General features: G+C 35.5%; 1 protein-coding gene across 1 annotated transcript in view; it reads right to left on the bottom strand.

Annotated features, from left to right (window-relative positions):
* LOC145693943 (uncharacterized) overlaps positions 1-25,541 on the bottom strand; it is a 54,255-nt gene extending 28,714 nt beyond the window's left edge. The window contains exons 1-2 of the mRNA XM_081770101.1: positions 24,791-25,541; positions 2,536-2,672 (exon numbers count right to left, since the gene is read on the bottom strand). Coding sequence (XP_081626227.1) covers positions 2,536-2,672; positions 24,791-25,371 — 718 coding nt within the window. The 5' untranslated portion in view covers positions 25,372-25,541. The remainder of the gene's footprint in view (positions 1-2,535; positions 2,673-24,790) is intronic.
* Positions 25,542-26,024: the final 483 nt, after the last annotated feature.

The following is a 26,024-nucleotide window of genomic DNA, read 5'->3' as shown; positions in this document are numbered from 1 at the left end:
AGGGATACATTTTCATGGGATCCACATGGATGTCACTGGTACGCAAGAGGTTAATATTTTTAATTCAGTTGCCTCGAATTTTTTTTTTTACTTCTTAATTCATCTGATTAGAGAGCGAGTTGCATTATTTTGTTATTTACTTTTTGTACATTTGTACGAGTTATTTTATTTTGTATTTCTTGGATATTACATTTCACTAAAATTTATTCGTATTTCAGCCTACGGGTGTCTCTGCAGAAGGTTGCGCCCATGAAAAGATTTATGTGGATATAATGTTTCACTGAAAATGGTACAAGGTAAAAAATAATAAATTTTTGGGGAGAGAAAGGTACCTTTGCGGGACAAAATAAGAAACTTTCGGGGGACAGAATAGTAAATTTGCGGGGAAAAGTAAATTTCGAGGGTTGCGCTCATGTCCTTGGGGTGATGGATACCCCTATTTCAGCCTCTTTTCAGTAAAATGGGCAATATGAGCTCCTATTGTTGTACTACTACTGCAACAACGAAAATAACCACCATCACTACTACTACTACTACTACTACTACTACTACTACTGCTACTACTACTACTACTACTACTACTACTACTACTACTACTATTATTATTATTATTATTATTATTATTATTATTATTACTACTACTACTACTACTACTACTACTACTACTACTACTACTACTACTACTACTAATAATAATAATAATAATAATAATAATAATAATAATAATAATGTCGTATATTGGCTCCCACAGACTATCTAAAAAGACACAACCATATTGCAAAAAGCATTCACCAGTTTTAGGCACATAATATGGAATTAATCACACATACTATACCATACTACTAAACCAAGCGAAGACCAGTACTTCAGAACGATAAATACAAGGTCTACTGTGATCGTGAAATTAGAACAGATGTAATAGTTCCTGCCAATAGACCCAATATCACTAAATATTAATAAATGTAAAATTATGAGTAATACAAAACGTAAAAAACCAGTGCAATTTAAATATTCAATTAATGAGACTCAACTACCCGTTGTAGATAAGTACTGTCAATGATTTAGGAGTAATGTATGATATGAAATTTACATTTGAACCTCATATTGACAACATAACAAATGAAGCGAACAGAAATCTTGGGCTTATTCTAAGAATTAGTAGGGAGTTTCGTAAAGCTGCCACGCTTCAAAAATTGTATCAAACTTACGTTCGATCCAAACTCGAATACGCGACGCTTGTATGCAACCCAGATACAAAAATTAACTCACTAAAAATTGAAAAAATCTAGTCCAAATTTCTTAGATATCTTGTGTATAAGAAATCAAACATTTTCCCAAGAGCTGAAAACTCTAATTCATTAAATAGGAATTTTGAAACTCTAACCCTCAAACAAAGAAGAACGTTATCTGACATGATATTTTTATACAAGGTACTTAATAATAAGCTAGATTGCAACGAATTGCTTTCCAGCTTTCAAATAAACGTACCAGGTAGAAAAACACGTCCAGAAAACTATAACTTCTTTTATTGTGCAGAAACAAGGAGGAATATCCTAAATAAGTCGCCAACATGAGGATTAGTGCAACCTACAACAGACTCTTAAAAATGACAAATAATATAGATATTTACGCTGATTGCCTCACAAGGTTTAAAAGGGAAATTGTAAATACATTATTTCATGAAAGATGAACACTGTAATTGGGTATAATACCTGTTGTGTTCTGTTTCAATAAATAAATAAATAAATTATCAATAAAATAGACCAAGAAGTAATTTTCACAGATGTAGCAGTTGCATTGACTCATAACAGACGTACAACATTCAGTACGAAAATGAGCAAATATAGAGACGTTGGCAGATGAAATCAAAAAGTTATGGAAATGCCAGGAAGTTATAGTGAGACTAATCATTATTTCAGCTACAGCAATTGTCCCTAAAAGTACTGTGAAGCAACTGAAACAGATAAACGCAAAACATTTCCTAACAAACCTACAAAAGTCAGTAATCCTAGACACCTGTCATATGGTCAAGGAGTTTTTTTTTTTTTTTTTTTTTTTGAGAAGAACTTTTCAAATAACCTGCACTTGCCAGAAACAGGTTCTTAAGCTGAAACCAGTTTAAACCGAGATATAGAAATAATAATAATAATAATAATAATAATAATAATAATAATAATAATAATAATAATAATAATAATAATAATAATAAAACGTTTGCGTACTTTTTGCATCTTAAACTCAAAAATAATTCACATGTTGATCGCTTATTACATGCTCTTTTGTTAATTCAAACACAGGAAAATACAGTTATTGTTAACTTTATTTGTGTTTTTAATATTATACCGTACTTTCTTAATGATCTACCTAAAAAATTACCTACTAGCTTATATCTATAATAATAATACTAATAAAATCACATTAAAACTACTAAAGATAAGTTCCAAAAAAATTTTTTTATCAGATTTTAAACTTTGAAACTTGATGTTAATTCCTGCTTTAGTTGTCGTATTTTTGTTTATTTGAGAGTTGTCTTACCTGCGAAGTCCCCTTCTCCAATGTTGCTGATTAGATTTTCTTGTATTTCCAGCTTCGCAAGGTTGTTGAGCTTCGATAAAGCTTCTGTGGGGATCCTCGCTAATTTGTTTCCTCCTAGGTTGATACGTTTTAGTTTCCTTTAATAAGAAATATATGTTGTTAATACAATTCGGTTTAGTTGGTATCCCTCCGTATTATTATTTTTAGATCTCGTACAAGGAAATCAGCTCTGAAACAGAGTTATGCTGAGATAATTCGTTTTTTTTTTTTTTAATACTTATCTCAGTTATCAGGAAGTATTGATTTTTTGAAAACAAGCTTGTCATTTTCTTATTCCGTACGGTTTCTAATTATACATGTATTGTTAACGGTTTTTTTATTGTTATTGATGTAAGCGATCTCGGTTTTGATTCCCGTTTGGGCTCGGTCGAAAAAATGTAAAAGGTTTTTCGGACCAGCTATGCTGAGTGAGGGTTTCCTCATTTAGACCAGGGAAATCTCAGGATGGTACCTCACATAATAGTCTGAATTAGTGCCAGATGTGGACGTCCCAAACGCGGACACCGGCGCTTACCTATTAAAACATTCCCAAATGTGGACACGCAGGTGTTACTTGGAATTTCCATGCCTCGATTACGTTGTAACCAGAATTATTAGTCCTAAAATTGGACGCAACAAAGAAAAAACACACGATAAAACACGTTACCACATTGTTCACTGCCGTAAATAATGATATTCCATGCTTTCTACCAGTGCGTAGAATTCTTAATATACAGTTATGAAAATAAGAAAGGAATTTTGCCCTGTGTGTACATTGTATTTATAACTATTAACTGATTTGAGTAATTCGTATCAGTCAGAAGTTCAAAACCTCGTATTATTTGCCGAAACACCGTGTGCCTGGGTTTTCTCGGGGTTCTCCCGTTTCCTCCCACTTTCTTCATTCCACCATTTCATTCATTTCTCATAATTACCGTCTCCTTTAGCCTAACCGGCATAACTGTGGGACGTAAAACTCAGATTTCATTTCACTTCATTTCGTATTTGCCGAACTATAAGACCCATTCGATTCTGAGTTTAATGTTTTGAAAACATATATGTATTACTATACTCCACACTATCACTTTTTCTTTCCTTTACTTTCATTGCCTGGGAAATCTCATTCGTTATTAAATACAACAAAATTATATATATATATACTAGCAGCGTTCACCCCGCTTCGCTGCGGTCACCCCGGAACGCAATAAACGTTGTTACTTAGATAGTTTTTACTTTTTCGCTTTTCCAGTAAATGTTAACATTATAGCGCCTGTCATTTATGTTAACCCGCCGAGTGACACGGTCATGCGGGTTGCATATAAATACGTTTATTTTTACCTATGATGAACTAATAACAAAGGATTTGTACGTATGGACACTTGAATGGTCAATTATCTCAAGACACTGGTAATTAAAAATTAAAGTGATATGATAAAAACCATCTAGGGTCCAAATCCTAATAACCCCCCAAAAATAAAAGAAATTGGTTCAGCCGTATTAGCGTGATGAGGGAACAAAGGTTTTGTACGTTCTCTTTTATAATATACTAGCAGCGTTCACCCCGCTTCGCTGCGGTCACCCCGGAACGCAATAAACTTTGTTACTTAGATAATTTTTACTTTTTCGCTTTCAAGTGATATGATAAAAACCATAGTAGATTGCAGTAAATGTTAACATTATATCGCCTGTCATTTATGTTAACCCGCCGAGTGACACGGTCATGCGGGTTGCATATACATGCAGGTTGCATATAAATACGGTTAGATTTAGCTATGATGAGATGGACACTTGAATGGTCAATTATCTCAAGACACTGGTAATTGAAAATTAAAGTGATATGATAAAAACCATCTAGGGTCCAAATCCTAATAACCCCCCAAAAATGAAAGAAATTGGTTCAGCCGTATTAGCGTGATGAGGGAACAAAGGATTTGTACGTTCTCTTTTATATATATATATATATATATATATATATATATATATATATATATATATATATATATATATATATATATATGGTTTAACTGCAAAAATTAATTTAGAACGTGAAGCGAAAATATGCCCCAAATGCATTCTAATATTAAAAGAAATAGGGAAGATAATTTGATCTTACCCTTAACAGAAATTATTTACTACTGTAAGTTTTCTTTTTATTTAATATAACCTATATTACGACACTGAGAACTTTTTGATACCCATTATAACAGAGTTCGGAATCAATTTTGCTTTAATAGGTGGCGTATTATTAAGCATGTTATTGTTGGCTATTTCTTAGGTGCATAAAAATTAGCATTTGTTGATTTTCTTGAAAACTTTACTTGTTCAAATGATAAACAATATATATTAGTTGTTCTTCCTAAGCCTTTGACCTTCTGTATACTATACGTTAAAATTGTGCGTAATTAAAGGCTCTAATTAATTGTTTACTTGTCCTGTAATAATAATCAGTAAAGCACTTTCATGTTCTGTATCATCATTATTCATTTTCAAGTAATTACGTAATCCTTTCGCACCCAGGTGGCCAAAATGACACACACGGGTATGTCACTTTTAATCCGCTCCTGTGTGGACACTAATTCAGATATCGGATTTCTTTTCTTTTCTTTTTGTTTAATTGGCAAACAATAGTTTATCATATTAGTTTCTTTTTGTTCTGGGTGTCGAATTTCTTTCTCAGATTTCAGCTCAAAGTCAAAAATTCGAGAATTTTCAAATTTCAAATTTTCTTTTTTACCTGTAGCGTCCTTCGTTGTAGAGAGATCTCCTTAAGACTTGTCAGGTAGATACTTCGGATGGATATCTAATTGGTGACATCAATTGGACCTTCCCATGCGCAGTGTTGCCAATTAGGGAAATTAAAATTTCCCTAATTTTTGGCAAAAAATTCGAAATTTTCGAAACTTTTGTTTATAAATTCGTAGCTATACGTCCGAGTGCAAGTCATCTTACGCCAGTCGAATATTGGTCCTTACTGAACAAAAGCGGGTACAAATCGTCACAATGGGTTTAATTAGGGGGAACGCAAAAAATACGTATTTAGGTTCTAACCCTTAATTTTTCTAGTTTTTTCCTACTTTTCTGTTTACCGTAACCTATTTTTTGTAATTAGAAGCTTTGTTTATTAAATATCGCCATGATACTTGTAGGATATATTGGTGGTGTACCAAGGTTCATTTTCAGACAGTTTGCGTCTGTTTGGTGGCAGCATTTCCAACCAAAGAAAAATAATTTCCGATTTTATGTGAACATTTCGGAAATTTTCTCATTTTTCCCTCTTGTTGGCTACATTGTAACAAATGTACCACTATCTGAAAACCTCCTCTTTGGCCTACAGAATGCAACATAAAAAGTTTCAATAGAATAATTAAGGAAGCTTCAGCCCCGGCATATCTGTTGATTTTTGCTTCTGAGCCATAAAAAGTGTCAAAATTTCACGTGTATGATGACAGAGATTTTTTCTTTCTCTTTGCGTATGGCAGCCAGCGACTTCAGGTTTCGGCTATACCTTGTAAATACACCAATGATTTTTTTTTAGGTGACTTGGACCTATGTGGCAATAGGGGTGACAGCTACAAAAAATCTTGAAATTCGGTTAGGGATTTTTTTTTTTTTTTGGTAAATTTTCAACCTTACATTTCCCTCAATTTCCTTCCCGTTGGTAACACTGCAATGTAACTTACACCCAAAAATATCCACATCCCTTTTCTAAAAGCAAGGCCTTAACCATATCAATCGGGTAAATAGTTTTTGAGCAATAAGACACTAACTGAAAATGTAGGAAAACGCCAAAAATGACCTGGTTCGGAAAGGGTTAAATTGAAACAATAGAGTTTGAGTTGTAATGAAATCGTTATATATTACTGTACAAATACATAAATATTAACGCTCAAATCTAAATCTGGTTACGGCCCGTTTGTCCTATTTTGAAATAATTGACTTAAAGCAATCCAGTTTTTAAACTCGAATTAACTCGTCACAATAGTTTTAAATTTGTGAATTGCTATAGCATCTAGTGGCTGGACTGTATACTATTAGTACTTAGTGGTACTCACAGACTGACATGTTTTTGTATTGTAAATAGGATACTATTTAAGGTGACCAGACGTCCCGTTTTAGCCGGGACAGTCCCTTATTTTCAAACGTTATCCCGTATTTTTCTGATTCTCAAACGGGACGCCAAAATGTCCCGTTTTTAAGCAAACATAACCCAGGTGTCCCGTAATTATTATTCAAAATATAAATTGTCAATGCTAATTCTACATTCTTCCGTACCAACACTCGTTGGGAAGGTTCAGCCGTGCCTAGAACTTCTGAATATTCAAATGAGAATTGAGTGTTCTTGGTTCAAGTGGGAATTGAGTGGAAATTCTGAGTGTTGAAGTAGTTTAAAGTATTTTTGGGTAGTACTTAAGTTAGAAAACACTGTGTTATCATTCTTACTTGTGTATTTTGTAGATTGAAAACACTGCTGAGTCCCAAAATGCAATGTGGAAGTCACCCCCTCCCTCTTCCCCCCCGTCGCCGATTTGTATGCGTCCCGTTTTTGAAAGTAAAAGTTCTGGTCACCTTGATACTATCGTAGAATTTATTCATAGACAAAGAGTCAACAAAACAATTAAAAAAAAAAAACACTGCAGAGGATAAATATTTTCATTGTTGCATAAATTACAAGTAGCATGCGCGGAACTTTTACGAGTATCTGTGTCATTGTTAGGAGTATGATTGTCACCAATAGAAGAGCACGCAGTGCATAGTTAAATAAATTAACATTTTTTAGCAGAATAAAAATTCCCAATTAATTTTGGCAACAAATAACATAATTTTTTAGAGGGATCTTGGTGGCTCAGTGGTAGAGGTCTTACCTCTCGTGCGTGGGGCCCCTGGTTCGATTTCCGGCCAACCAAGTTTGTGATGTACAACATCGTGTATGTGGGTTTTCTCGGGGTACTCCGATTTCCTTCCACTGTTTCATTCCACCAATTCTTCCATCATTATTCATTTGCCGTAATCATAATCTTTATTAGCATAAAGAGCATAATCGTGTTACGTTAAACTAAAAGATTTCATTTCATTTCGTTTCTCATACTTTTTAGTGCCTTAAAAAATGAGCTTTTTCTATATTTTCTCAAAAACTATCCATCCGAATTAAAAACTCAAATGTGTAATTTTGTTAGATCTGTTGTTAAAATCACAACACACGAAATCAGATAATCTCTGAGGAAGGCTTTGTTACATAGCCGAAACTGTAACACATATATCTACTTTTAAATATATATAATGCTTTGATCAGTTGGAATTTTATTAACCCCTATATGCTCAGAATATTTTTTGTCACTAAGTTAAGTAATATTGTAAACATTAGTGATAGGGGTGTGTAAGAACCAGAATTTATAAAAAACTTTTTACGTATTTTTACTACTTAACGAAAAAATGCCTGTTGCGAAAACCCAACACCGATATCGTTACAAAATAAAATAAAACGCTATTATGTAATAACCCTACAAATGTTGCGAAAACGCAACTATGAGCATTTGCAAGGCCGCCGATCCAGACCCCCCCCCAAAGCTCATGTCGGACCCCTGTATTTTTATGAATATGTATTTTATATGTATTTTTTTCTGGTTCTATGTATTGTTATATGTATTTTTTTATGAACGCTCCCCCCCCAAAAAAAATACAGAGAAATCGGCGCCCTTGGGCATATGTGGGTAACCCATCCCCGTAGTTGCGTTTTCGCAACATTTGTAGTGTCATTAAAAGCCTTTTATTTTCTTTCATAACGGTCTGCTGCTACTCGATGTCATTACGCCACATGTGGATAGGTGTTGATTCTGGTGGAGAAGTTCGAAGTTCTTACTCGTAATTGCTTTGTGTGTAGAGTATTCTTTCTGAATGTGTGTTATTTTTCTTACGGAATGGTCGTTCACCTTGGTGAAGAAATGTATGTTGTGTTTCTAGTTTGAAGCAGATATTAAATAAAATTACATTTCATGTCTTAATAAGGTTAACGATTTTTATTCGTATCTAACTAACTCTATGGCCTATGGAACCCGGAGGTTCAATGCCGTGTTCACAAAAGCTCTCCATTGACTTCTATCCTTAGCTAACTGCATCCAGTTTCTACTTTATATTCCAATCTCTGCGAGATCCATCTTAATATTGTCCTCCCATCTGCGCCTAGGTCTTCCTAATGGTCGTTTTCCGATTGGTCTTGCAGTCAAGGCTTTGAAAGCGTTTCTACTTTCTTCCATTCTAGCTACATGACCTGCCCACCTAAGCCTCCTAGACTTGACGACCCTAACAATGTTGGGTAAACCGTATAAATTATGTAGTTCCTCGTTATGAAGTTTCTGCCATTCCCCATTCCCGTTCCTCTTGGGTCCGAATATTCGTCTCAGGATCTTGTTCTCAAATACTTTCAGTCTATGTTCTTCCCTCAGAGTAAGTGACCATGTTTCGCAACCATACAGAACAACAGACATGATTATAGTTTTGTATATTTTAAACTTCATTTGTATTCGTTTCATCTTTTGTATAATAGTCCGTTAGGTTCAAGAGCAATAATAATTCAAAATCAATTGTCGCGTTTTCGCAACATCCATATTTTTTGTTAAGTAGAGCAAATATGTAGAAAGTTTTTAATAAATTCTGGTTCTTTGATACCTCTATTACTAATGAATATTACTTAATTTCGTGACAAAAAATATTCTGGACATACCGGTATATCGGTTAACAATCTTGAATTTTCCAAAACTACAATAAATAGCTTACTGTTGTCATCTATAGACTGATATATATATATATATATATATATATATATATATATATATATATATATATATATATATATATATATATATGAACGTTGGACTTTATTTTAATTTTTTAAAACACCTTTTAAGAGTTGATGAAAAGTTTGGGCTATATCTTATCAACCATATTATATATACTATCATCTTGCAAGTGTCATAATGAAGTATGAAGACCGTGCTGATAATATACTTCAGTATTAGTTCTACGATAATAAGGTAGCGTTGTTCTCAAAACAACGTGTTTTTTTAAGGTTTACAAACAAATTCGTTTGTTTTCTGGATTTTTCTCGAAATTCTCATATGAACTCACCCATATAATCTTCCTGAACGTAGTAAGATCTATCGATTGATGTATGTCTCATGAATTTAATGCTCTCAAACGGGTCGGGTCAGCTCGGGTCGGGTTGTCGGGTCAGGCTACTCGGGTACGGTCAGTCGGGTCAGCTCGGTTCGGGTTGTCGGGTCGAGTCAATTGGGTCAGCTCGGGTCAATCGGGTCAGCTCTGGTCGGGTTGTCGGGTCAGGTCAATCGGATCGGATCACGGGTCGGGTCGGGTCAGTCAATTCGGGTCACGGGTCGGGTCGGTCTTCGACCCGACCCGACCCGACCCGTTGAGAGCACTACTCACGATTAAACAATTTATTCTCCGTGAAACGCTGCTACAGGATGAGCCAAAAGTCACGAACATATTATAACTGTGAATCATAGCCCTGCACGGGCCGGGCGCGCCCGGTTCGGCCCGACCCGACCCGACCCGTTTCAAGTAATATCAAATTGGACCGAGCCCTAACCGGGCCGAACCGGGCCGAGCACATGTCGGCCCGGATACTCTGAAAGACGGTTCGGAAACTAATGTTGTCAGCCTATTTGTTTTTTTAATGTCCTCCACTACCTCTATTTTTGCCGTGTTTGTACGGTCTTACTGTCAGCCTATGTTAATCGTAATGTGTTTGGGAAACTGACTCTTTATTCAAGACTGCGATGTACTGGTAATACTATTACTATTACTACTTCTACTACTACTATTACTACTTCTACTATTACTACTACGACCACTGCTAATACTACTACAAGTGCTACGACTTCGCGTCAGAGTTGACATGTCTGGTGGTACCGAATTTATCTTCTAAGTACAGAATAAAATTGAGAAATGCTAGTTATTATGGCCGGTCTGCGTAGAATGTGAACCGATGCTTGATCTACGAGGGAGAATAGTGGCTCAATAGAAAAAACACTCACATCTGGTGCTAGAGGTCGTCGGATCAATCCCTGCTCATGCTATGTGAGCTTTGTTGTGGACAAACATCGTGTGCATGGGAGTTTCTGGGGTGGTCCCGCTTCCTCCCACTGTTTTCTTTCCACCAATTCATCCCATCATCATCCATTCAGCCTGAGCTGTAGTTACCTAAAGAACGTATGATAAAGTCAAGTACTTGACCTAGTAAGTAGAATTTGGTACGCTACCATTGGACCACGGAGGGCAAAACCATAAACTGGCGTGCTCATAAGATCAGTGCAATTTGTAGTAATGTTCAATTAGCGAGGCAAATATCGAATGGTGTTACATGTTCATGTATTGTTTATAGTATGATGCTACAAATATAACAAAATATAATGATCAAATAAATCACCAAATCGCCAGGGTCGATTAGGTGTTCCTGGAACGGTGGCTCAGTGGTTGAGCGTTCACCTGTGGTGTATGGGGTCCCTGGTTTGATCCGAGCTCTCGCCAAGTGAACTTTGTGGTGGACAAACACCGCGTGGGGGGTTCGCGGCGTTCTCCTGTTTCCTTCCACTTTATTTACTCCACTATTTCATTTATTTCTCACCATCGTCTCCTTTAGGCTAGTTGGTATAACTTGGAACCACCTACCAAGAAGAATAAACTAATGGATTGGGAAGATAGACATTCAGTCTCTGGTGAATTTGATGATGAAGTAGACATCTACCTCAACATGTCATCATGTGTAAGAGAACTAGATATACTGCAGTGGTGGAAGCAACAAGAACAAACATTACCAAAATTGTGTAAATTAACGCGACAGTATCTCGTCATCCCTGCTTCTAGTGCGTCTACTGAAAGAGATTTTAGTACTCAGGAACGGAGAAATGCTCTAAAGCCTGAAACTGTTGACTCTGTTTCCGTGCTATTCGATGCGTACAAGGACATACAGTAAAGCGATGTTCATTTTGCACTATTGGTTTCTTAGGAAACCTTATATTTTCATTTTCTTAATATCAACTATCCCTTCTATTATATGTGACATTAAGAGGCATTTTTGATAGCTGATATCTATACATTTTTCATTCAGGGGACTTTTGAGGTATTTTTTGATCAACAATGATATGTGTGGATTTTGTTTTGATTTACTGCCTCGCATTCCGTCATATAGCTCTGTTATTTACTTGTTACGCACCATTCCAGGAACACTTCATCGATCCTGGGGTCTGGGTGATTTATTTGATCATTGTTTTTTGTTATTATTATTGTAGCATCGAATTATAAAGAATACTGGAACATGTAATATGATTTGGAATCTGCCGTGCTAATTGAACATTACTACAAATTGCGCTAATCTTATGAACACGCCAGTTCATGGTTTCGGTCTCCGTGGTCTAATGGTAGCGGAACAAATTCTAATTAGTAGGTCAAGGACTTGACTTTCTCATATGTTCTTTAGGCAATTACGGCTCAAGACGTATGGATGATGATGGACGAATTGGTGGAATGAAGACAGTGGACGAAAACGGGCTAATCCAAAAACTCCCACGCTCACGATGTTTGTCCACCACAAAGCTCACATAACACGAGGAGGGATCGATCCGACGACCTCTAGCACCAGATGTGAATGCATTCTACTGGCCAGACTACGCAGACTGGCCATAATAACTAGTATTTCTTCGATTTTTTCTGTACTTAGATTGTAAAGTATGTACCACCAGACATGTCAACTCTGACGCTCGTAGCAGTTGTAGTAGTAGAAGTAATAATAATAATAATAATAATAATAATAATAATAATAATAATAATAATAATAATAATAATAATAATAATAATAATAATAGCAGTAGCAGTAGTAGTAGTAATAAGAGTAGTAGAAGTACAGTACTTTACGGTCTTGAATAAAGAGTTAATTTCCCAAACACCAGTGGCGGCGGTTGGACGTTAAAAGTGAGGGGGCAAGACATGATCTGAATATTTGTATATAAATGTTAGTTTTCCTGGTTGTTTCTAACATTTTGTTTGACGAAAGGTTGTATAACTAATAGGATACTATATTTTCAGTTAAAATACCGTATATCGTATATAATAGTTTATTAAGTAAATTGAGAAGAACAAAGCAAGTAGATACTAGCCCTTTGTACTCTTAAACAACGAAAGTGTAAGAAGAGATTTGATTCCTTGCTCATGGACATCTTAAAATTCTGTCTGGAAAATTGTGTGATCAGATTATTTAATAAATTTGCAAAACAAATAAATAGAAAGGATAATATTAATCATAGTAATGAATAATGATGCTTGATTGCAAAAGTTATATTGAAACTGAGGATTAATGAAAAACTTAATATTTAATTCCACACATGATATTAAATGTATGTTATTACTCTTAGAAAATGAAAGGCAGTAAATACTACAAGCATATGCTACGACATTTAAAGAAATATTTGCTTTTGCAACTTCTTGAAATATGTTCGTTGCCATTAGGTGCAGTTTTCACTTTCTTGGAACTCATCAACACACAACAATACTTAGAATCACTCCACACTTCAGTTATACAAAATAAACTTAAAACCTAGAATTATGTTCAATTTACTAAATTTTATTGTATATACACTCGTCCATTTTTAAACACATTACTTCACTCGTATATTACACTACAAAACAATGGAAAAGGTAGAAGTTGTTTCTTATCACGCTCTTTTTAATCGATATTCCTTACTTTAGAAAGAAGAAAATACATTTTAGGAACTGTCAATTTTTGTGCAATTAAAGAATAACTTGTGAAATAGGCCCTACTTTTTTGCATAATGTTCTTTCGATTAGCTTCAAAGCGGCTCACTAACATATCGAGCCCTTGTAAGAAGAAATGAATGTATGCTGAAATTGTGCTCCAATAGGTTATTTTTTGGGGTTATTTTCTGTGGCGATTAAAACGCAATTACTGTAGCTTTCTTTACTCCACGGGAAGACAACCAATACGTATTCACGCAACAGCAAATATTATATTGCAGCACTTTTTCCTATTAATCAGTAACAAATACAAAATCGTTACATTTCCAAATGAAACTATATACATTAATTGGTTACTTCAAAAAAGTGCGGGGGCAACTGCCCCCCTTTGCCCCCCCTAATCGCCGCCCATGCCAAACACATTACGATTAATACAGGCTGCCAACATTAGTTTCCGATCCGTCTTTCACAGTGTTCGGGCCGAGTCGGGCCGGCCCGGCTCGGCCCGATTTGTGCCCGGCCCGTTTTGGCCCGGCTCGGCCCGAAATGTGCCCGGCCCGAAATGTGCCCGGCCCGATTAGAGCCCGGCTCGAGCCGGGCACAGAATGCAGATCCATTCGGGTCGGGCCGGGCCGTCTTCGGGCCTGGGTTTGCAGGGCTCTGCTGTGAATAACAGTTTTATCATTAGCAGAATACTCGTTCTTCGCATAGGAAGAATACTGGTTTTATTTTGGACATAAAGGGGTGCATTTGACTTTAAACGGCATCTGAAGTGCCACTGTCTCAGTGACCCCGAAAACGATGATTTCGACGGTTATTTTCAATGATTTACATATATATATATATATATATATATATATATATATATATATATATATATATATATATATATATATATATATATATATATATATATATATATATGGCCGGATTTAGGGGGTGCAAAGCTGCACGTTCACCCACCCCCGTTCATTGTAAATATGCACTATCTATAATGAGAAGCTGGCAGTGAGTATTGCAAAAATCAATAGTTTCAGTCAATTTTCTGAATGTTGAAGGAAAAGGATTCATCAAGAGCAGACTCTTAGCATTTCCAGGGCAATCCCTCTTTCATATCACAAATGCCTAAAGACATTTAAGAGTCTTCATCCCGACGAAATTAAAATACCGCTAATTTTACAGTAATTATGTGATATCTTCAAATAGATAAAAGATAATTGAAATATGGAACATGAGCGCCCTAGACAATATTATTTTGCGTCAGGTACCGTTATCACAAGTCACCTAGTGGCTTTCCGTTTTCAGCTGTTTAGAAACGCGAAAATAAATGCCGATTTTTAAAATGGCTCGAAATCGAAAGCAGATAAGTGAGTCGTGATAACGGTTTCTCGTGTAAAATAATATTGTCTAGGGCGCTCTTGTTCCATATTTCAATTATCTTTTATATATTTGAAAATATCACATAATTACTGTAAAATTAGCGGTATTTTAATTTCGCCGGGATGAAGACTCTTAAAAACTCAATTTAATTTAAAGCACTGTCAGTTACTTGGTTCACCCCCCCCACAGAAAGTCCTAGATCCAGCCGTGGATATATATCTCAGCGACCCCAAAAACTATGGATTCTGCGGTGGCGTATCTAGGTCAGGTCCGGGATGGCCTAGGCCCCTCCAGTTTTATCAGTGACAAAATAATTAAAGCTATTATTTATATAGTTTTGAAAGTTTATATATACCTATCATAGTCTGGGTACTGGATGCCCCCCCAGTTTTTACCTTCTACAGCCGCCACTGGGATTCGACAGTAATATCGGTCATTTTTAAATATCTTTCATCTCCTCCTTCCCTATGTTGCACCGTCAAAGTAAAATGATTAAAAAAAAAAATTCTAGGCCCGAACCTCATCTATGTTGAAAATTTGATCGAGATCAGTCGGGTGATTCAAGAGGTGTAAAGTCACAAACATAGTCACTTTCATGTGTATATGTCACTTTCATATATATTAGTTTTCAATTGACATTTCACAGACTAAAGACCAAGGATGAGAGATTGTTTACACTGATGTGTGGAATATAATCTCAGGTAGGTGTCCGCCATTATGGGCCTTAGAGATACGGGTCCTGTGCAATACGTGATTCATGATAGGGGGCAACACTTCTGGTCGGGCGCGTTCAGAAGATATCATGCAATGAGTGCAAGAGACAGTATTGATGAGGATGCAGGAACTTCAATACACATAAGTGTAAACTGTCTTCTATCCTCGGTCTTTAAGTCTGTGAAGTATCACAGGAAACTAATGATAAATAATAATAATAATAATAATAATAATAATAATAATAATAATAATAATAATAATAATAATAATAATAATAATAATAATAATAATAATAATAATAAAGGTATTCACAGTTATAATCCCTTCGTGACTTTTGCACCACCCTGTAATATTGTAGAAATAAATTCGTAAACATGTTTTGTTTTTTCTTAATTATTAAAAGTAAAAGTTAAGTTATTACTCTGCTCAGGAAATGTTCTAAAAAAAAAATTGATTCAAATGTCACTTTTAATCATATATGAAAGTGTTTTTTATAATAACTATTTGGTGATGATATTAAAATGTTGGGAACGATTTCCAGTTTGTGAGTTTGAGAAGGTTTTAATCAAAATATTATTAGTCTATATTAATTTGCATATTTATTACGTGAAAAGGTAACTGTAAATGGAATTGTAGATATAGCAGGTGAGGAAGTAGACATAAATAGATTAATTAAAATGTATATTAAGTTCAGAAGCTGCAAAAAAAGAGTCAATATTCAACACTTTTAGGGCATGGCTATTTGATCACTGATGCATTAGCGTTAAATACTTGTTAGAATTATAATCAAGATGGTGGTAGCATAAAACTGGCTGTAGAGTAATGATACGTAATCTCTACTCCCCTTATATATATATATATATATATATATATATATATATATATATATATATATATATATATATATATATATATATATGTACATAGGGTGGTAGGTAAGTCCACCGACAAACTTTGAGAGGTGATTTTTTTATATGAAATAAAACCAAAAAAATGTTTAATAAACATGGGACGAAAAACGTCTCCTTTCAGAGTTATGAACCGCCGAAAATTCGAAAATTCACGTTTCGAAACGCTGTGCCTTAGAAACTACAGGACCGGGAGGAACTAGTATGCAAATTATCTAAATATCCATGTTTTACCATCCTCCGTTATCGGCGAAACGAACTGTAAAAAGGAAATTGAGGTATAGGGATACTCTTTTAAGTACTAATAACGCGTTCGTTTCGCCGATAACGGAGGATGGTAAAACACGGATATGTAGATAGTTCGCATACTAGTTCCTGTGTAATTCCTTAAACTGCTTGTTATAGGTCCTGTAGTTTCTAAGGCAGGGCGTTTCGAAACATGATTTTTCGAATTTTCGGCGGTTCATAACTCTGAAATGAGACGTTTTTCGACCTATGTTTATAAGAACTTTTTTCTTTCATTTCATATAAGGAATCACCTCTCAAAGTTTGTCGGTGGAGTTACCTCCCACCCTATATATATATATATATATATATATATATATATATCCAATGGACCTGGATGAAAAAATTGAAATTTTGAGAATAGTTAGTCTTTTAGTATACTATAACACGCAACAAAACTCGTTTTGTGTTTTTGAGCAAAAGGGGTCAAAGTATTAAGTAATGACGTCATACTCTAGGAGGTGTTTTGTTCATAAATTCAACTGAAAATTTAAATAAATGAATACCCTGAATATTCACGGCTAAAATATAAATGAATACCCGTTTTCAACTCCCTAAATGTGGTGCAATCTTAGGTAAAAAAGTTCAAAAATAAATAAATTTTGTCAGCAACTTTTGACCTGGAAATTGCTTGATTTCATTTCGATTGACCCTTTACTGTTATCAAGTTCTTTCCCTGAGTGTTCCATTTATTAGTCCGTTATCAAGTTCTTCCTCTGAGTCTTTCATTTAAGTTACTTACTGTTATCAAGTTCTTTCTCTGAGTGTTCTATTTATTATTCCGTTATCAAGTTCTTCCTCTGAGTCTTTCATTTAAGTTACTTACTGTTATCAAGTTCTTTCTCTGAGTATTCTATTTACTATTCCGTTATCAAGTTCTTCCTCTGAGTCTTTCATTTAAGTTACTGTTATCAAGTTCTTTCTCTGAGTGTTCTATTTACTATTCCGTTATCAAGTTTCTTCCTCTGAGTCTTTCATTTAATATTACTTCCTGGTGTCAAGTCCCTCCAACCTTTCACTTACTATTACTTCCTGTCACGAAGTTCTTCCTCTGAGTCTTTTATGTACTATTACTTCCTGTAATTAAGTTCTTCCCCTGATTCTTTCATTTACTATCAAGTTCTTCCCATGAGTCTCATTTACTATTATTTTCTGTTCAAAATTTATAGCCATAAAGTATAAAGTTAAAGAATAGCGGCAAGTGGTTTTGTGGAATCGATTCAGCGTCCAACATTGGTTGCATCAACTCTTTATTCAAACCGGAACTGATAGAAATTAATCAATTCTGGTTTCAATGTTGGTCGCCATAGAGCTGTAAGAGATAGCAAGAATCTTGTGGAAGCAAGGTCTTTTGGAATCAAATTTAGAATCAATTTAGCGTCTAAAGAATAGATACGATCTTCACCCATATCTCTCTAGTAAAATGGAAAGTGGTATACCTTTACTGCTTCCGGTTTGAATATTGGTCTCCATAGAACAAAATGGTAAGAGATAGCGATAAGCTACAAAAGGCTCCGTTAGCCTGTATTGAAACCGGAAATGGTAGAAATTAACAAATTCTGATTTCAACTTTTCCACCATAGAGTAAAAACAGTAATAGGTAGTGGTAAGCAGTTTTCTTAATCATTCCAGCGTGTGAAAAAAATATACAATCTTCATCCGCATCTCTTTAGTAAAAGTAGAAGTGGTTGGACATTAGATCAACTTCCGGTTTCAATATACATCTTCACAGAATAGAATAGGGGAGCATCGTGGCTCAGTGTCAGAACGCTTACCTCTTGGCGTGGGGTCCTTGATTCGATCCCCGGTCAATTAAGTGTATGGTGGACAACATCGTGTCCATTAGTTTTCTCGTGGTACTTCCGTTTCCTCCCACATTCTCATTCCACCAATTCTTCCATTATCATTCACTTGCCTTAATCATCCGTCTCCCTTAGCCTAATGACCATAATCGTGGGATATTAAACTGAAAGGTTTCATTTCATTGTTTCCTCACAGAGTACACAGCAAAAAATGAGGTTTTTGAAACAACAAAAATGACTACCACTTTAGCGTGTTACTTGTGTGTCAATTCAACACCAAGCACATCGCCTTCAGAGCATATCAGAAATACCTCCTTACTGGCTGTGAGTATTTGCATTGGTTTTTCTTGGTTGGTATGAGCAAAACTTTGCGAAATATATTTCGCATTTATGGCAAGTAACTAATAACATTCTGTAATGGGTCATAATAATATTGTTGTAAATCTGTGAATCATCTGACAACAGTTACACAGATAGCAGTGCTTCCATCTATTTTCTTTATCCGTTATTCTTGTATCTTGAACGTATGAACAGAAGATGGCAGAACTGTTGCCTATGTAACTGTTGTCAGACAATTCACAGGTTTCCAACAATATTATTGTGATCGATTACAGAAAACATAAAACATTATTCCTTACTTGGCACAAGTGCCAAATATATTTCGCATAGCTTTGCTTAAATTAAACTATAAATACCAATGCAAATTCTCCCAGGTAGTAACGAGTTATTTCTGATATGCTCGGAAGGCGATGTGCTTGGTGCTGAATTAACACACAAGTAACACGCTAAAATGATAATTTTGTGTTGTTTTAACACCTCATTTTTTACAGTGTAGAAACAATAAGTGAGAGCGAGTAATGGCTTTTTAGTATAGATTCGGCGTCCGAGGAACATGTTCTGTTTTAGATCTTTTCTCTGTATTGCAACCAAAAATTATATCAATATACTACTTCAAGTCTCTGTAGTAAATTCACATAATTTAGAGGTCTACTGTAGTTTCACACTCTGATGAAACGGAAGTCACTTGTTAGTATTGTATTGTATGTTCTGTCAATCTTACAGCTGATTTGCTCGTTTCGAAATTATTGACAAAAGGTCATGTAGGTTTAGTATGTTCGTTTGTGTGCTTTTAACTGTATATTACATCAGAAGGAGTAACAATATTCCTATTTTCTGTACGACTGAGCTTACAAAGTAGAATATTTTTGGTGATGGAAAGCAGTCGATTTGTATCTTTTTACTTATGTATGTAATGTCGATTAACTATCGAGACTTGCTTTGTGTTTGGTCTTTGCGTAGTGAAATATGATATTGTTCTCAAAGGATACCATATATATTATCACAAATGAATTCATTTTTTCTTTTTACAAATTCATCTTACTTTAATTTTCTCCTATTTGTTTGTGCCAAGTCAAATCTTGCAGCTTACACTTCACACACTTCCATATTAAATACAGTTGTGATTTTTTTTACAGATAGGTAAACCCAATGAGAATACACAGCGGCGTATTTAGAGGATATCGAGCTCAACCCCCCCCCCCAACCGCCGAAATAAATATGTTAATTTTTCGCATTCCACGTACAACAATAATCCTTCTTACCATTTCTAAGAATTTCCTTGACTTTCCATTTTCTTATGCTCTTTGTTCAGAAATAATACTGTGTTTGTGAAATTTCATTCTATGTAAGAACTACGTCTCTTTTTTCCCCTTTCGTTCATTCTATTCTTCTGTTTCTTTTTCTTAGCTGTTACTTTCTTTCGTTTCTCATATCATACTTTCGACCGTTGTTAGCTCTGATTCAAGTCGGCCGTCGTCAGTAGCATCAAAACTAAGAGGAGCTGATAAGCGAAATTCATGTTCCTCACTAACTTGCACGGATGTCAATATAATGGCAAGGTAAATGTTTGAATTCAAGAAAATCAAGACGGGGGAATATACAGGGTGTGATTGAAAAGTATCGGAACTTTTCCCGCCGCGCGGCTCCCTGGCGTTCGAAAAATGTAAGGTGTGGGGGAAAATGTGCGCGGGTCCTTCCTCTTTCAAGCGGAACTTGGCCCAGTGCGCTGCGAGCAGCGGTTGAGAAAGCATCGCTGTCCGCGCGAACGTCGTTTTGGTCGTCGGTCACGTTTTTTGAGCGCCGAAAATGGAGTCAAAGATTGACCAACGGTACGCCATCAAGTTCACCGAGGGGTTGTACTCGTAGCACCATGTTTCATCACCACTGATCACACTGTCTAATAACTCTTCGTCGGCTTCCACACAATCCAGCACTTCACGACTCATTTTCACTCGCAGTTCTTTTTGCTCCTCGGTCAACACCTTGGGGACCAGTTTGGCGCACACCTTCCGCATGTTCAATTCTTCAGTCACAATTTTTTGCACGGTCCAGGTTCATGTATTCGCGAACTCGGTCGACGTTTTCATCGGTTTTCGACGTCGACGGCCTCCCAGAGCGTGATTCGTCATTGGCGTCCTCCCGGCCTTCCCTGAAGGCCTTGTGCCACTCAAAGATCTGAGTACGGGACATCACATCTTTCCCAAAGGCTTCCTTGAGCAGGTCCTGGGTCTCGGTGAACGTCTTTTTTTTAGTTTGACACAAAACTTGATGGCGTAGCGTTGGTCAATCTTTGACTCCATTTTCGGCGCTCAAAAAACATGACCGACGACCAAAACGACGTTCGCGCGGACAGCGATGCTTTTTCAACCGCTGCTCGCAGCGCACTGGGTCAAGTTCCGCTTGAAAGAGGAAGGTCCCGCGCACATTTTCCCCCACCCCTCACATTTTTTGAATGCCAGGGAGCCGCGCGGCGGGAAAAGTTCCGGTACTTTTCGATCACACCATGTATAGCCCGGGAAATTAGGTAGGGTAAGAGGATGCTTCCTTTTCTTCTATGAATAGAATAAAAGGTTAAATCACTGCTAAATTTTTGTGTGTACCATATCACGTAAGATTCACCAGTATGCAATACTTCCTATTAAGACTTCAATTTATGCATACATTTAAATATATTTAATTCTTAAACTCGGTGGGCAATTGCCTCCTGCTTCCCCGTGTTGTGCATAGCCTCCCCCAGAACAAAATCCTAAGTACGCCACTGAGAATACAATATTTTCACATTATTTTCGCTCCAACGTATGATTTTACTGTAAAATTGATTATGACTAATCTTGTCCACGAGATGAGACATGAATAAGGTTTTCTTGTTTCTTTCCATAAATTTTGCAAGTCTTGTTTTGTCTTGATTCTCGAAAAAGATTTTTCCCGTCTCTTTTCTAAATTTATGTTAACCGAAAATTATACATTGACTTTTTTTCCCTTGTTTTCATCTAGAAGGTATCAGAATCCTTCTGCGTCATGAGGGGTTCAAGAAGGCTGTGATATGACAACATTTAAACCTTATTTATACTTAGGAGTAGTGGCGTATTTAAGGGGGGCTTCCGGACTTAAGCCCCCCGAAATCTTACTTACTATAGTAAAGTTAATTAAATATCTTGCAGAATTTTCACATTTCCAGGCAAATCCTCCCTCTCGTATAATAACTTTTTAAATTTGCAGTTTTTTTTCTGTGGATCATGTAACGTAGCACTAAAACTCTTTCAGATCTAAGACTTGGCTTAACTAGTGTTGCCATTGAGAGTCGTTAAAATTTCGTGTCCCGTCTCGGAAACACGAGATTTGTCGTGCTTCCCGTCTTGTCTCGAATTTAAAAAAGACACCCTCGTCTCGACTCTCAGCTCATGAGTAGCACAATTTAGAATTTAAAATACGTGAAACAAGCCTGGTATTAAATGTTAAATTCAGGCATAAAAAAGGAAGTGATGAAAGAGTTGATTAGCCATGTTGTAAACACAATGCGTATTTAAAATAAAGAATTCCTTAAAATACGAATGGAGGACAATCTTTTTTCTTTTTCGCAGTAGGAAATATATTAAAAATATCAAATAATACTTTCGACAAACCGAATACTTTCAAATATCTAGGATCAATATTAACAGACCAAGACCATATCTACGAAGAAATTAAATGTCGACTGAAACCAGGGAATTCATGTTGTTATTCAGTTCAAAATATCTTGTCGTCGCGAATTCTGTCGAGAAATTTGAAGCTTAAATTATATATAAAACAACAATCATGCCTGTTGTACTGTATGATTACGAAACATGGTCGCTTACTCTGAAGGAAGAGCGCAGACTGAAAATATTTGAGAATAAAATACTGAAGCGAATACCGAAACCCAAGTCAAATGGGAACGGGAAATATAGTCACTTTCATTTTTATATATGTAGATAATTTGTCGCACTAGAAAACAGGTATTTGTTTACATACAAAATTTTGTACATTAAGTTTTTTTATTATATAAAAGCCTATATTAGAATATTAAATAGTAATTGTATGTTTTGGTGCACGACTATTAGCGAAATTTACTACCACTCTCTCTTTTAAGAAGTAATTTTGTTAAAATTAACAAAATTTCACCAGATCAAAGAGCACATTAAGAACTCAGTTTCATTCAAGACCTCTATTTGTTGCAACAGAAACGTTTCATAATGGTAGATATGTATGCAATTGTAAAAGTTCTGTAATTAATGCAAATCAGGAGTATACGACTAAAAGCCACATAAAGGAAATTAGTTCCGACTATAAATTTTCAAGAATAATTACAACAGTTTTATTTTCAAATGCTCTTTTTAAAATATTCACAATATTAAAATTTCTCAATTTACATTTCTCACGCGTTCGAAAAAAAAAACTTCTATTACTAATAAAACTAACCTAATACAAAGATTTTTGTTATTTTCCCAATTTTTTCAATTTTTCCGGAAGGAAACCGGAAAAAACTGTTTTTTACCAGCCTGTTCAAAATTTCCAGAAATTTTACAACACTAGACAAGACAATTTAAATCACACTATGTTATGTAAAGTTTTACGGTTTCATGGTTAGTGCCTACTTGGATTAAGGACAGTGCTCATCTGCTTCAATTATTTCTACGCTCACTTGGATTTTGAATTCTAAAAGGACATTTCTGACAAGAAAAACTTGAATCCCATCTGAAACATTCAACGAATCGACCTCTGCACGGTGGTACAGATGAAGAGGCTGAAAGTGACACAAAAAACTAGGTTGACATTCTTAAGCATTGCTTTGTTACTATTGTATGATGTGCTTGTATAACTTTATACTATTTTTAAGCATGGCTTTGTTATTGTTGTATGATGTATAACTATATTATCTTTAATCATTCCTTTGTTATTATTGTACGGGGTACTTGTATAACTTTATGCTATCTTTAAGTATTCCTGTGTTATTGTTGTATGATGTACTTGTATAACTTTATACTATCTTTAAGCATTGCTTTGTTATTATTGTAGGGTGTACTTGTATAACTTTATATTATCTTTAATCATACCTTTCTTGTTATAGTATGATGTATAACTTTATACTATCTTTAAGCATTGCTTTGTTGTTATTGTATGCTCTACTTGATAACTTTATATTATCTTTAAGCATTGCTTTGTTATTATTGTAGGGTGTGCTTATAGAACCTTATATTATGGTATCTTTAAACATCATTTTGTTATTATTGTAGAGTGTACTTGCATAACTTTATACTAGCTTTAAACATTACTTCATTATTATTATATGATGTACTTGCATAACTTTATATTATCTTTAAGCATGCCTTTGTTATTATTGTACGGTGTACTTGTATAACTTTATACTATCTTGAAGTATTCCTGTGTTATTGTTGTATGATGTACTTGCCTAACTTTATACTATCTTTAAGCATTCCTTGTTATTATTGTGAAGTGTACTTGTATAACTTCATATTACTGTATCTTTAAGCATTCCTTTGGTGTTATTGTAAGATGTATTGTATAACTTTTTATATATTATCTTAAAAATTTACTTTATTTGCATAAAAAATCGATTTACAATTCCGATAAACAGCATTTGGGTTTATTTTATTGGCATGAAAGAAACTGTGGTGCATAAATTATTAATAAATAAACAAGGAGTTGAGTTGATTTTAGTTTAGCGTCCCTTTCAGCAGCGAGGCTATATGAGACGTGGACCTACTGATTAACGTGGAATTCGAACCACATGAGCTCCCGCCGGGAGTCGAACCCGGGTTTCCCACGCCAAAGGCGCGTACGCTAACCGATTAGCCACGGAGGAGCTCTAAATAAACAAGGAATAAGGTATTTAGATTAATATTTGCATTCCATTATTTGTTATGAAAATTAAAATAAAGCATAATTTGCATAAAGTTAAAGCATAATTATAAAAATGAGTATAGTATGGGTTCCTCTACTTATGACTAAAATATATTTAAATAAATATTTTTAAAAAGTACTTACTTTTCTAGGCCGGAAAAAGCACTAGGTTGTATCCAATTGATTTGATTCTCATACAACTGAAGAATCTCCAAATTGTTGAGTCCAGAGAATGCCTTATCATGGATCATCGTGATGTTATTCTGGTTCAGATTAAGAATAAGAAGAGAGTTGAGATTTCTTAATGCAGCTGAAGGAACGGTCTTAATCTTGTTGGAAGACACATCAAGATGCATTAAAGTTGGTCCAAGATAGCTGAGGGAGTCTTCCTCAATATCAGACAAGCCACTGTCATGTATGTTGAGATTGGATATTTTTAAACCCACAAACATGTCGTTTTGCAGTTTGGGAAGATTATTATGCCGTAATTTCAAATAGAAGATTGGGGTTGTAGTGTCTTTGAATTGTCGGATCATCTTGTTAATATTATCATGATCCGTGTGATGACAGGCAACATTAAGACCACTTCTCTTCACAGAGCAGTCGCACGGAAAGATCTTAGTTCCCTGCGGACATACTTGGGCTTCCGAAACACTTGTGAAAGACACACAAAGAAAAACCAAGACAATTTTCCCTCCGACACACATCATTTCTCGCGGCTTCATGTTGCTTGTTGTTGGCACCTATTCCAACGTTTGGTGATACAGTATAACCTCCACTTGATATTAACGACTCACCTTCCACTAAATCGGTTCATCCTTTCACAGCATCCTAGAAGGGTTACAACGAAAATAAAAATGTGTTTTGTGGTGATGGAAGCACAACGTTTTTAATGAGAGGATACACTGTCACCGTGCCACTCAATTGATTTCAATTGAACTTCTGCTGGGGTGATGACTGGCATCATTAAAGCGTTCCTGCTCGTAACGTGTATGGAGGTTGACTGTCATCAAGCGTCATTTTATTTAATGATAGGCTCTTTTTTTATGTTTGAGGCTATGTTCTCCGTTTTCTTTTTTCGAAGATAGTTCTGGTTGTAAGTGTCGCGCATTCTCTTTTATTCCAAAGGTAATGAATTTGACACCCGATGAAGTCTCTGTTCTTCTGGCAGGCACTGGAACGAAGACCTATTTGGGTATTTTGCTGGGAGGGATTGTGTGACCCGTTCCTTCTGAGAGTTGCAAGAACCTTTTCTAAATAAATGTTTATTCTTCTTTTGCATTACGTTCTGAGCCCAATCTCCTTGGTGACCTACTAGCTGTTGCGTCTCCTCTTATTTTAATTTTCATCATTTCAAATTCTTTTCACTCTTTTCTTT

Source organism: Thermobia domestica, chromosome 9, assembly GCF_964235325.1.
Source record: "Thermobia domestica chromosome 9, izTheDome1.hap1.1, whole genome shotgun sequence".
NCBI classification, from domain to species: domain Eukaryota; kingdom Metazoa; phylum Arthropoda; class Insecta; order Zygentoma; family Lepismatidae; genus Thermobia; species Thermobia domestica.
This window is presented reverse-complemented; position numbering and strand designations above follow the sequence as displayed.